Source organism: Lepisosteus platostomus, chromosome 14, assembly GCF_059453375.1.
Source record: "Lepisosteus platostomus isolate fLepPlt1 chromosome 14, fLepPlt1.hap1, whole genome shotgun sequence".
Classification (NCBI taxonomy): Eukaryota; Metazoa; Chordata; class Actinopteri; order Semionotiformes; family Lepisosteidae; genus Lepisosteus; species Lepisosteus platostomus.
Genome location: NC_142624.1, coordinates 25,524,326 through 25,538,326, shown reverse-complemented (window position 1 = coordinate 25,538,326; position 14,001 = coordinate 25,524,326). Strand labels below are relative to the sequence as shown.

The 14,001-nt window shown below is 37.5% G+C and overlaps 1 protein-coding gene across 8 annotated transcripts in view; it reads right to left on the bottom strand.

Annotated features, from left to right (window-relative positions):
• Positions 1–13,141, bottom strand: part of atf2 (activating transcription factor 2) — a 33,665-nt gene extending 20,524 nt beyond the window's left edge. The window contains exons 1-8 of one of the 8 annotated variants that reach the window (XM_088605238.1): positions 13,034–13,141; positions 11,806–11,875; positions 11,487–11,583; positions 10,331–10,449; positions 9,763–9,891; positions 7,530–7,708; positions 7,007–7,121; positions 1,718–1,804 (exon numbers count right to left, since the gene is read on the bottom strand). In XM_088605238.1, coding sequence (XP_088461364.1) covers positions 1,718–1,804; positions 7,007–7,121; positions 7,530–7,708; positions 9,763–9,891; positions 10,331–10,449; positions 11,487–11,583; positions 11,806–11,853 — 774 coding nt within the window. In that variant the 5' untranslated portion in view covers positions 11,854–11,875; positions 13,034–13,141. The other 7 variants (XM_088605232.1, XM_088605235.1, XM_088605233.1 and 4 more) reach the window with 7 other exon arrangements.
• Between the last annotated feature and the right edge of the window lie 860 nt (positions 13,142–14,001).

Sequence of the window (14,001 nt, the reverse complement as noted above, 5' to 3'; positions counted from 1 at the left end):
GCTTCACTTTGGAATATTTGCCCTCTAAAATAATTTGTTTTCATGCAAAAGCTACTTAACTAACCCAGTTTGCTGTCTCCTGATCAAAGATAAAATAATTTGCAGACAGTCTGTGCAATCATTAATTTTAATTACAGACTATGCAAGAGATACTACAGGAGCAACAGTGAGCTGTTCCAAGTCCAGGGTGCACTGTCCCCTCCTCCAGGCAAGACGGCCCTAACCAATATGTAGGGCATACATATTCATGCTTCTTTTGGGTTTTCCAGTTTTTATAAATGAAGACCAACGTCTTGTAACCTTGAAATAAGACCGAATAAGATTTTTTTATCAAGACAAACAGCTAAATCCTCTGGTTGTATTTTCTAATCTGTCACCATCAGCCAAGAAGAAAGCAGTTTTTCTTAAAAACAGCAGTTTCCTCTCGTGAAAGAAACATGCATACTAAGGACCCAAGCTTCATACTGTACAAACGTTTACTAGAAGTTTTATAGTTTAGACATAATACTAAATACTTGATCTTGAACTATGAGCTGTGGAAATTTAAAATAAAATAATCTGCATAACCAAGACAAAATTAAGAGAAATAGACCACATTCTTCAGTTTGTACCAATTCTATAGAGGCTTAGTGTTCTTATTTTAATTTATCCCACAAAACAAAAAGATTTGATATATTTTGTAGTAAAACCTGATTAAATGATGTGTTTTGGAATGAACCAGTGCATTCTTATCACTCCATAATGCTTTTTTTTACCTTTTTTCCAATATGCTGAAGAACCGAGCAACATAAAAGAAAAACTCTTGCCTCAAAGTTCCAAAACAATTTTCTGAAAATAAAATGATATCAAGTAACATATCTCAATAACAATATGGCATTATGTCAAGTTTAGTACATAATTAAATATACATAATTAAACCAAGAGGGTAAATTTTTGGTTTAAAAAAAAGCACTAGCCAGGACATGTTTATATAAGCATTCTGCTTTTTACAAGAAACATATATGAATGTGAATTTGTTCTCAACCTACTATCACTATTATCATAATGATGATGATGATGATGATAATACCAGTTACCAGGACATGGCATTTAACATAGCTCCCCCTACTGGTTTGGTAAAGCATTACATTACACTCTGACCATAAACACAAAGTTTAAAACAATCACTTCTAAACAATTGCATCTCAAAGATTGTAAAAATATTTCCTTGTACTACAAATGACAATACTGTTTATATGGCTAATAAAGTGATCTTATCTTATTTACAAATTGTCCTTCAACGCTGCACAAGGTTAGTCGAAACCTTTTCACAAATGGATATTAAGGAGAAACATAAAATCTTCAAGAGATTATTAACCTTTTTCTTTTTACTAACAACAACTTTAAGTTGTAGTTCTATCTGTAGAATTATTTAATTTTTGCCATAAAAATCAAATAAAAATATGCTTCAATTTTGCAAGAACTACATGAAAAAAAAATCAATACATTGAATTTATTAAATGCTTATAAAACAGCACTGATACAGTTATAGATTTGTATCACTGCTATTAGAGCTACATTTCCTTGCCCGGCTAGAAAGAAAAGTATTTTGAAAGCATTCCTTACAGATACAAATCTTTTGTTTTAACAATATTCTAGATATAGGACTATATCTTTATAAACAAATAAAGAAATACGACCTACAGATCGGAAGTTTAAAGAAGAAACTGCAGATTACCATTTTAGCTTCTGACTGCACAGGCTGAGGGGAGGAGGGTCCAGGGATTCCAGGAACACTAGGCACTATGGTGACAGGTCTGACAAGCTGACAGTCAGGGTGCAGGGAAAGACAGCAACAAACAGCAGATTACCGATTCATACATGGACTGAGCCATGTGGAAAGTCACTTTCTCTGCAATGACACGTTGAGCCATTACATACACAGAACACAATGTAGGAAGCCAATAATCTGAATTTTATCAAGAAAGATTTACACCTGCTTTTCAGATTTCGAGTTCCGAACTGAACCACTTCACCTTGTACATTAATAAACAATGGAACAGCTTACATGCATAGCATATTGATGGAGTTCTGCCGATGGAAAAGGAATCCTGCTGTAGTATGAACAGTGCCACTTTTAATATTTGTACTATCAAATGAGAAATGAAATACATGTACTGAAAAGCCTGTAAATGGGAGTGCCTTGCAAGCTGATATTGCTAAACATCTTCTTTGCCAGCCTTTGAAGTGAAATCCCTACAGGCAGGAAGAATAGATGCCTTTTCCCCACTGTGCCACTATCAGCAGCTAATCATCTGCTGTTCATTGTTCCACTCCAGCAGTCAAACAAGCAGACACTGGATCACCATCGCTTCCTACACCTTAACCAGTTTGCAATACAAGCAATGATTTCTAAAATCATGCATATTAAAAAAACTCAAATGTGCTATATTCTGTGACGTACAATGTTGCTGGCTAGCATTGTTTTGCTCAATAATGTCACGTTTGTGGCGACATACTGAATCCAGGTGTTTTACGTGGATTTCCCTGAAACTTTAAATGCACAAAATCGTAAGGTCAGAATAACAGCTTAGAATAAGAGTTCTAACTCTAGAATGAAAAAATGAGACCATACCACGTGACTGGGTACTGGTTAATCAGAAAAATATATTCAACAACATGATTTGTTCATTTGTTCCCAGCATTAACAGTTCTATGTGCACAGAGGAAGTCTTCACAACTAGTGACCATGATGGTACTCGCTGCACCCATCAGCTACATTGCTGAAATGCTTCAACACCTTAAGCATTAGTTGAGTGGAGGTTTTGGTGTTCAACAAAGAGATGCTGGCTTGAGCACTGCTTAAAGAATAGCATATTTAATAAATAATGTATTGATATAAGCTAAGTGAACTATAAGTCCCACAGTGAAAAGCCCACAAAATACACATTCATGCATAAATAATGGTTAATAATAAATTGATAAAAGGAAGAAATTTAGGTTAGTTTTGTATTAAAATACAGCTGCAAACACAAATCTGGAATCTTCAGAAAATAAGGTAAAGCAATTATTTTTTTATTTAATGAGATATATAAAAATAAGAAAAGCAGTGCAACAAAAAACAGAAGCACATTAAATTAACTGCAAAGTATACATGCTTTAATACCGCATTCACTAAACTGTTATTTCTAGTACTTTAAAGGAAATGTTGCCTTGATCTTGACTTTGTTCTAATATAAAAATGTACAAGTTTAGGTAATGTTTTTAGATCACAGCTTTGTTGACTGGCAACACCTAAATATGCAACAAATTCACAGGAAAACCTTTGTAAAAGGTGCATTCTGTTGAAAATACATGACAGAGGTAAATTCCTTATTCTGATTAATAACTACTCAACAGGTGGTCTACTGTGAAAGACACAGGCTTGGAGCAAGTGTGGTCACTGTTGAAAGCAATATAAACTATACATGTATGACATGCTGTACAACTTTGCATCACACTGCAGATGTTGTCTTGTAGGATACTGTCTCATTCTTCTAGTTAATGGACAAACATACTGTATACATATTGCCTGGTGTCTGAGTCCTAAATGCCATGTCATGCCAATTCATCCCAAAAATGTTGAATGTGGTTCAAGCCGGAAGAGTAGGGCATCCAGCTCTATCAGCTTAACCATCACATAAGGAAGCTGCTATTACATGAGGAGCTTGAGTACATCCATGGTCCAGTCAGAATCAGGTTGAACTTGCTGTAAGTGAGGACCAAAAACTTGAATCAATGTAGTGCTATGTAGACAGGCAGCAATAACGGGTAGGAATTAAGAGACTCCTGTCCACACCATCACACTTGTACCTTCTCATTATTGGGTATGTGGTAGACAACGATTAGTGTATCATTCTGTACATCTGTGCCACACTCGCAGTCATTTGTCAGGGTTGTCTACACAAAAGTTAAACTCACTGCTAAATAGGATTTGGCTCCACTGCTGGCAAGTAATCCTGAGGTGTTGCTCACACTATCTTGTTCTGTTACGTTGATGAACACTGATGGACTAGTATGTCCATCTGGCCTCCAAACGATGACCGCTAAGATATTTCCTCAAAGCTCAACTATTGATGCCTGATTTGTTGCAACCTAGTGTTTTTCTGAGTAGTAAAGGCAGTGTAAGAACAATTACAGTGATAGAACATGATGGCATTGTTTTGATGAGCGGGTTGCCTTTGGTTTTTTACTCTTGATTTTCAGTATGCATGACATTTAACAGGTTGAAAACTAAAGCATCTCAGATCTAAAAAAATCTCAAAGACAGGTCTTTTCATTAAGCGTTTCACATACTCATATTCTACAATTGTATTTTCTTGCTTTTTAAGACACATCTAACTTTCACTAAAGTGTTGAGAATAAGTTTGTTGGCCTAGGTTGACCTGTATTCTTGTATATTTCAGACAGGAAAATTAATTCGATCTTTATGAAAATTGTCCTGGTTTCCTCCTGGTTATCCTCCCATGAAAACCACTTCCATTCAGTCTTTCCCTGACACTTGAAGCATGAACACTGACATTAACTGCAGTGAGAAAAGTCAGCAGACTCTTCGATACTGTTCTGGGGTTCTTTGTGACTTCCTGAATGATTTTTACACTTGGGGAGATCTTTGCAGGACCTGTTCAGTCACTGTGGTCCTGAATATTTGCCATTGTAGACTATTTAAGACAAGAAATATGGAGCCTCCCAAACTCTATCAAGCAATTGGGTAGGCTATTTAATGGTTTGCCCCCACTTCTTCAGTGCTCCAACACTGAGCTAAGCTTTTGGTGCTAGCTTCGCAGTGGCGTTCACCCCACTAACACCTTCTATCACTTTTGATTCACAAGCACGAATCAGCAGGCCCTCATGGTGTTTTTTCTCAGCTCGTTTTTTCTTCAATCTTTTTTCCGTTTTTTTCCATTCACTATCTCCACTTAAGCTACGGGTCACCAGCCTTCGCTGCCGTTTCCAGACAGTCTCTTTCCTCAGAGAGCTTTCGCCTAAATTTGGACAACTTCATTCCCACCAGCCTCTCCACTGCATTAAGTCAGCCTTTTTCCTGCTCAGTAATAATTCAGACAGCTCCTTTTCCAATCAGCCTGCATTATTTACTTCATCGGCTCATTAAAGCCTCGCTCCGCTCCCAACGAGCCTTCCTCAAGACCCAAGGCTTCTCTGTGAAACAGAGTCTGAAGAAGGACCTCAGCTTCTTATTCGCCATGGTCCAGAAACCTCACGGATCACAGCATAAAATATGCAGAATTTATTTTTACCCTGATTTATTATTGGTGCATTTTACAGGGCTTTTCTTTACATATGGTTTGCATTTTAGTATATTTTCTAAACTGACTGTTTTTTTTCAAAATCACAAAAGCGTATAAAACACAACACCACTCATCAAGAGCAATTTGCCAACCCATATACCAATTGTCCCACCCCTATACTGTACAACACCACTGATTTTTCATGTCTTTTAGATTTATTTAAAGGTATAATGCACAAAATATGTTGGTTACGGTTTCATTATTTTTTACATTTTACTCAGATTTCTTACTTATTTGTCTCATTTTAGTGTACATTACTCCACTGTCATAGATCTGTGTAAATCCATAAAGTTTTGTGTCATGTTGCTTACACTCATGTATTCAAACAATGTTAAAAATGCACATTGCATGCAATCACTGTTTGGTACATGTGTTTTTAACAATATTTTCTATTAAATATTTTACTTTTATATTATATATTGTACAAATATTTAAATGTTTATTAAATATACTGTAAATTAAATATTTTACAGCTCATGTGTACTTTTACTTCTGTTTTGTCCCATTTTTAAGAATAAGCCATGCCTGTTGTCTGGACTAGCTACCGCTTTACTGACTTTGTCTACTTTGTGGATAAAGTCCCGCAACAGTTATGTTTTGTGAATTTTTTTATGTTATCGAGTTCTGTTATTGGAAAGTTAGGTGCACACATAAATATATGATAGCTGGACCAGAGTTTTCTATTTCGAAAAGTAATTAACCCAGTGATTATTTCCGTCACAAGTCATTGCAAAATCTAAAATGTTAGAACTTAACTTGTGCCATAAGCCATATCAACTCAGCAACTCACAACTGGTAACCCACTGAAGCTAAGCAGGTGTGAGCCTGGTCAGTACCTGGATGGGAGACCTCCTGGGAAAAACTAAGGTTGCTGCTGGAAGAGGTGTTAGTGGGGCCAGCAGGGGGCGCTCACCCTGCGGTCCATGTGGGTCCTAATGCCCCAGTTTAGTGACTATACTATAAACAGGCGCCGTCCTTCGGATGAGACGTAAAACTGAGATCCTGACTCTCTGTGGTCATTAAAAATCCCAGGGCGTTTCTCGAAAAGAGTAGGGGTGTAACCCCGGCGTCCTGGCCAAATTTCCCATTGGCCCTCACCAATCATGGCCTCCTAATAATCCCCATCTATGAATTGGCTACATTACTCTGTTTTCCTCCCCACTGATAGCTGATGTGTGGTGAGTGTTCTGTGCAGGTGGATGCTGCACATTGGTGGTGGTGGAGGGGAGTCCCCATTACCTGTAAAGCGCTTTGAGTGGAGTGTCCAGAAAAGCGCTATATAAGTGTAAGTGTAAGTAATGTAGTAACTGCAGATAAAGTTTATGATCAGAAGTACTTTTCTGTCCTGACTCCACCTGCTCCACCAGTGGTCTCAATGTTTAAACGTTTACTCACTAGAGCTCACTGGATCATGTGACACATTCCTGTGCACTGATTGGATATTGCCTGAAATGTTTAACGGGAAAGGATGCTGTCTACACTGACAGACTGTGTTGCCAGCGGGTTGCTAGAGCATTGGTAGGTTGCTAAGGGTGTTATATGGAGCAATCTAAGAGGGATGTGGTCACAGGAGATAAAGGCCAGTAGCAGATTGTCCGACATAATAAGGCACATGCATTTTGATTAATTGAACACTTTTTATCTTTAAGGAGAAAGAAGTATAGAATTCCGAAACTTACTGGGATTGCTGTGGGAATATGTACACTTGGATTCGTAATGGAGGCAGGAATCGCCACAGGCATCGTTTGTCCATTAGGGAGCTGTAAAAGCACAGGGAAGGAGCCAGAAACAGGTCTGAAAGCAAAAGAGAAAGAAAAAAAAAGAGAAGATGCCAACACACTTCTATTACTCAGATATTACCTATAAAATATCATAGGTATTTTTTTAAGCACCCAAGAAATCTGTTACCATGGTTTACAGACTCAGTATACATATAATAACACATTAGATCATAAACATGTATTCTGAGTGTGAATATTGCACAATCACCTAAAAATAACATTGTATTCCAAGTACTGTTTTTCATAACCGCTACTTCACAGCCACTGTAACAAACACAACTGGTAACGCTGCAAATCATGCTAATCTATGATAACTAAGACATCAATGAATATACTCTTAGTAAAACATTGAAAAATAATCAAATTTATGCATATACAGAAAATATACAGATTAAATAAGTAATATTTTCACATTACTTACACTATTGGCCTATTAGAGGATGGGACTTGAGTAATGACAGAGCTAGATGTTGGAGATGGTAGGGCTTGCTGTATTACAACGTTCGCATCTGAGCTTGCAAGTAGTACACTGGGGACTTGAAGAGATGCGGGACGAACTATAGTAGATGTTGGATGTGAAGTCGGCTGCAATGCAACATCCTGAAAAAAAATCCAAATTGAACCTTAGCTGCATTAGAAATTGACCGGAATGTAATTAAAAATACGTGAAATAATGTTAGAACCCACATGTTGACAAATGAAACTGGAATATACAGTTCTTGAATCACACATTCTTAATTTGTAATACATTATGGGCTAACCCACCTCAAATATACATACCATTTCTCAATTAGGCACTTTAACACACTTAGCCATGGCCAGTAACAGACAATTTGTAAGACTGTTAGAGACAATACACTGAGCCTCAAACAGTGGGTGTACCCAGTTGTTACACCAGGATGAATGGCCTGGGTGACACACAGGCAGCTGTTCTGACTGTTCGCCACTGTTCACCTCCCAGTAAATACAAACTAAGACAATAAAGCTATTTTAAAGGTTTGTTTAGTAAGCATATGTTTATATTGTATAAAATCCATCCATCCATTTTCTAACTGCTTCATCAAATTCAGGGTTGTGGGAGCCTATCCCAGCAAGCAACAGGCACAAGGCAGGGTACACCCTGGATGGGACACAAACACAGACGCACATACACTCACAACACCACCAAATTTCCCAGACGCGAACTACCCTACCAGTATGTGTTTGGACTGGGAGAGGAAACCAGAGCATCCAGAGGAAAGCCACAAGAACATGGGAAGAACATACAAACACTCCTGGATTTAAACCTAGGGCCCTAGCGCTGCAAGGCTAACCACAGTGCTACCCAACATTGTATAAAACCTAAAATAACTAAAATAATAATCGAAAACTCTCAACAAGGAAATAATATTTGCAATGTTATTTGCAAGACTTTATATTAAACAGGATTAAAAAATCTGACAGAGTGAAGGACAGAAGAATGGAATGAATATAACATGAAGGTTCATATGCTAAACATTAACAGACATTTAACTTAAACATAACTTATAATACAGCTGTACAAACATTTTGCGTAAAATAAATATATTCGCTTCTCTTTTGGGGTTCAATCCTCTGGCTGAGACTGGACCCCGGAATGCAACCCCTCCTTATTTACACGTACATTCAAAACAACTTTCCCGATAAAAATAACATTTTTTTCATTACACATCATGTTTCAAGAATGTATCTGCCCCACAAATCAAGAACTACCCATAATTTCTTAAATTTACACACCCCACTTGCTGCCCCAGTTTGCTTTAATGTTATTTTTCAAATGTTACATAATTAAGACTATTTTACAGATCTTTTTTCTGTTCACTTAGTCTTTAGTACCGGTACAACAAAATGTTAGTACGGCACTCTCACTTTATGAAGGCAAATGGCACAGATGCAGTTATTGGTAAGTACGTCTGTCAAACTGAAGCGAACAGAAACAGAGGGCAAATAGCAAAACCACTACCACAATTACTGCAAACTTATAATGAGTCTCCAGAAAAGCAGTAACATTGCAGTTTATAGCTGTCACCATCAGCAGAATCAGCCCTGTTGAAATTCTGTGCATATATTCTTATGGATGATGGGCTGGAGGGGAATTTATGCCGGTTTTCCTTGGAGATACAGATTTATTTGTGATTTGATGTGGAATATATTTTAACATGCCGACAGTAAAATAAACCATAAACATCAATGCAAACATTGCTGGCAGCAGACTTGTTCCGTATAGAACCCGATCGTGCTCCTTTCAATATGAGAAAGATTACGGTTCACAAAAGCAAGAAAACTTTGCCAGAACAACGTACAAGGTACATCAAAACACTTAAATTTATTTTATATCTGGATATAAAAGGGTAGAGATTAAAAAAAAAACACTAAAGCAAAGAGCCTCTAATACCTTCCTCTTTTTATGTGCACCTAATTTCTACAGCAATACATCACTTACATCTGTGCCAGCACAACAAGGCAATTGTCAATTAATATTAATTACACTACTGAAAAAAGTTCAACACAGAAAAAATGCATTGATTGTTCCCAAAAACAGAATAATCTGAGCCTTTCTTTGGTTCCATCTCAGCACATTTAATAGAAAGGTTTGGAACTACTCCAATCTACAACAGATTTTCTGTAGAATTTACCTTGTCGTCACTTGTAGTAGATTCTGGGTGAGGCAAAGGACTGTCTTGGTGAGTGGTTTCCACAGCTGATGGCTCTTCAGTTTTATTTCTTACAATGGGAGTTGCGAGTGGAGACAAATCTAAGGGTAGCTGAAATATGGACAAAAACAATCTTAAAAAGTAAACGAGAAACCAAAAAAAAAAATTTAGTGGCAACAGTCTCAACAATTCCTAGATGGCAAATTTCTATTAAAAACAGTATTGTTTAAGAACAGTATGGCATCTAATTTTGCACTAGTCCTTCAAAATAATGTAAAAAATAAAGGACATTTTATGTTTGTTTGTACACGTGGAAACTAAATGGACCTGCATTCTAAACAGAGAACAGGAGGCACCTCTTTACCCCAAGTGTTGTGGGAGTATGGAACAAGCCGACCAGAAATGTTGTTGAAGCCGATACCCTGGCTTCTTTCAAGAAACGACTGGATTTGATCATTCAATCAATTAGCTACTAAATACCAAATGGACTAGAGGGGCCAAATGACTTCCTCACGATTATAACCATTCTTAGCATCTTAATAAACGTTACCTTTTTGATGTCTTCTTCTGTTGCTTTTTTGAAGTCATTTTCAAAGGGACTGGCCAATTCATTAAATAGTCCCACTTCTTCACAATTCTTCAAAAAACGGGTTGGTGTTGGAGTTTGGTCTGAAACAATATATAACCAAAGTGTCTTTCAGTTGATTTAACAACAGCTACCTATTAATGAGAAAGATTTACAATGTGAGCTCTTTTTATCAGTAGAGGAACAATAACAAAATGCAAATCTATATTATTTTATGTTGAATAGCACAAATACACACACAAATCACAACTTAAAAGTTATGGTTTTGCTGCCTATGTTCTCCCATATTGAAAATATAAAACAGCAAAAGATGGTGATAACTTATAGGTAAGACCAAATGATGCACTATGAAATGCATTACAGCATAGCCAACTGTAGGTTTTCAATGTCACTTTTCCTACTATTTAGATATATTTAAAAAATATAAAATGGGCTTTTCTAGAATAAATTTACAACAACCATATATCTCCACAATGTCTGGAACTGTTATGAGTCAGGCTGGGGTTTTAAGATTTCCTTTACACTGAAAGAAATGAACACGACCGATTTGATTACACGATTGCCAAGACAAATTCCATTGCAGTCTAACTGCAAGGCATGACAGACAAGATACTCCAAACAGCCACTTCTATGACTGACTGATCACACCGTATCAACAGCTGATGAGTATTTCCAACGTGGCCAGAAGACAGGCTGAGAGCACATTTTTCATAACTCACAAAACAGAAACAGCCCCACTATATTTGTCAGTGAAAAAAACTAACTTTCATCGGTCTCACTCTGCTGCAGTCACTAAATACGTCAAAGTCACCCTTTATCTTCTGGTATCTAATAAAAGCTCAGCAATTTGCAGTTTTTCTCCTTCAGCTTTTAAATGTTGGTTTTAGGTATATGTGCAACACAAAAAGGAAGACAACGCATGATTACACTATTAATTGTTCCTCTATTGATAGATCAATGAAGTTCAACATGTATCTCTTCCGTTACGTCAATACAAGCAAATTCTATTGATAACATTTTTCATACCTGAACTGACATTTTTGTCAATTTCCTACACTTTAGATTCTCTTTCCCTTGGTAAATACTCCCCACTTCCTGGGATCTGCAGTTTGATACTCACCAGCAACGATGACACTGTCATTACGCGCTGGACCAAACTTTAGTGTCATCTCATGTTTGTGTTTGTGGACAGCCAAATGGTCTTCATTAGTAAAACGCTACAAAAAATACAACATTAAATTAAAAAAGGTATTTAGGATAATGAATCTCTAAATGATTCAGCCAACAATTTCATGAACTGAAATATTTAGGCGGGTTGTGTAATTTCTAATTCCGCGTTTTGCAATGTTACTGTCTTAAGGTTAAGTAAAACAGGCAACCAATAAAATATTCCAACTTTTATTTTTAAAAAGAGTTTCAGAACTGCCACCCATACATACCTGACCGCATCCAGGAGCAGTGCATACAAAGGGTTTGTCATCACTCATATTCAGTAGATACTTTTATCTCCTAGATGAGAAAGATACCACACTTTCAAGACCTACTGTCACGCGTAATCACATCATGGACCACTGCAAAAGGCGACAAACCATTTCTTAAATAACGTTTAGTCTCGATTTCAACACATAAGCATGCAAGGAAAAAAAAACACAATGAAAATATGACTACGTATTGAAAACGTCTGTAAACTTAAAGCCCGGGAGATAACACAGAACACATTACAAATACTTCAGGTGACAAATCGTTGGCGATTCTAGGAAAGTGTTTTTTGCTTTCCTCCTGAAGTACTCACACACACAGCTCAGCATTCTGGAGTGACTGACACGCCAACAAGCCATGTGCATCATAGAAAAGGTCTCTAGCTCATTGGACAAATAAGCATAAAACTCGTTTTAAAACTAACATAAATATACATGGAAGCGTTATACAGCTGGCTTAGTTGGTCTCTCGTTTATTTTCAAATTAAACTGTGCCGAGCATCCTCTTCAGTTGCATTAAAAATTAACGCCGGTCGAAAACAAGGTATTGATACCCTTTCTGTCAAGTATTCGACTCCCATTCAGTGTTAGTGTCGTGTGAGGTACTATTATATAACTTAATCGTAGTATTTCTCAGGGCTAACCTTCTCTAAGTAAAGCGACAGTGGTGTTCTACGGCGAACAGGGAACAAAAAGAACAACTCTGGATTGCTGTGTTGTAAAACAGCTTTTTTTTTACAATACCTGCATGTAAAAGATGCTACCTGTGCCCTACCATAACAGCAGAAGTTCTAGATATTCTGTACAGAGGACTTAGATGTGTTAAACACTAATGCGGAGGCTGCATTACGAAGACTGCAAAATGCATATATACACACTATGTTAATGAATTAAAATCACATTTAGGGTGCCTGGCGAACATTACTGTCAAGATGCGGTTTCTTGTTTACAGTCCATCATCATTATAATACCATCCCAGTCTCTTGGCTTGGGTTGGGTATACCCCCGTCGCCATATTATTATTATTATTACTACTGTTACTGCAGTATAAAAGCATTCATCGCCCGTTGACAAAATAAGTAGAGACTGCTACTCTAAACTGCTTTCCAGCAGCAGGCTACCTTAACCGGTGTGGCAGTCGTTGTTTACCACGGCTGTCACGGTTTATACGGCCTGTTTACACACTTACCCACGGGCTCAACCTTTCTCACGGCCAAATCCCACGGGCTGCCGCCAGATCTCGCGACCGCTACTCCAGCGCGGACACTTCCGCAAGCGTCACGAACGTGACGTGGCGTGCGCAAAACGGGCTGAGTGGTCGTACACGCGTGCATTAAGGGCATTTTGATTCGAGAGGGTGGGGCAGAGGGTTGACTAGCTTTGATTCTTCTTTGTACCGCTTAAATAAGACAAACTTTAAATGTTCACCTCGTTCTTTACACGGAATTGGAAAAGAAAAACTGAAGTTACATATAGAAAGAACACTACTTCGTCTCTTAATATGCATTTCCACAGTGTTCTTAACATTTTGGATATTCATCGTTGTGAATGTATTTAGTATTAAATATGGATGAGACAAAACTACTTTTTACATTTACATATTTTAAACATGTTGGTGTACACAATACGTGACATAAAGGCTTTTACTTTCAGGTGAGTCCTCAATGATTTAATATAGACACGCATACTTTGCTAACGAGATGAAAACATACTCCAGTTTTATTTTTTGCAGGAGAAAAAAACATTTTACTCAAATGAGGCCAACATGTGCCACGTGTTTTCAGCTTCTAGTACTGATATCAAAAACGTTCCATCCCAAATTCGAAGATTTCAGCTTCTTTCAGCTACAGGTAGGAGACTAACCAGCCAGCAGCACACAAACCATCACCCATTGTTCTTCAGTGTGTGCTTGGCAACCTGTACTTTAAAAAAGGAACAGATCACTTTTTTTCAGGGGTTAACCGACTCAATATCTGGAAGACATCAGTCAAGAGTGCCAGTTTCTTTAGCTTGGACTGCACATGTCAGAGTTTCCTTCGTGTCAGACACTCTTCCAATATTCACCAATGAAGTCCATTTTAGTCTTAAATACCCTAGAGGGAAGAGCCAGAGGATCATCTAACTTTTCTTCCACCTCTGGTTTAAATTACTTTGTGT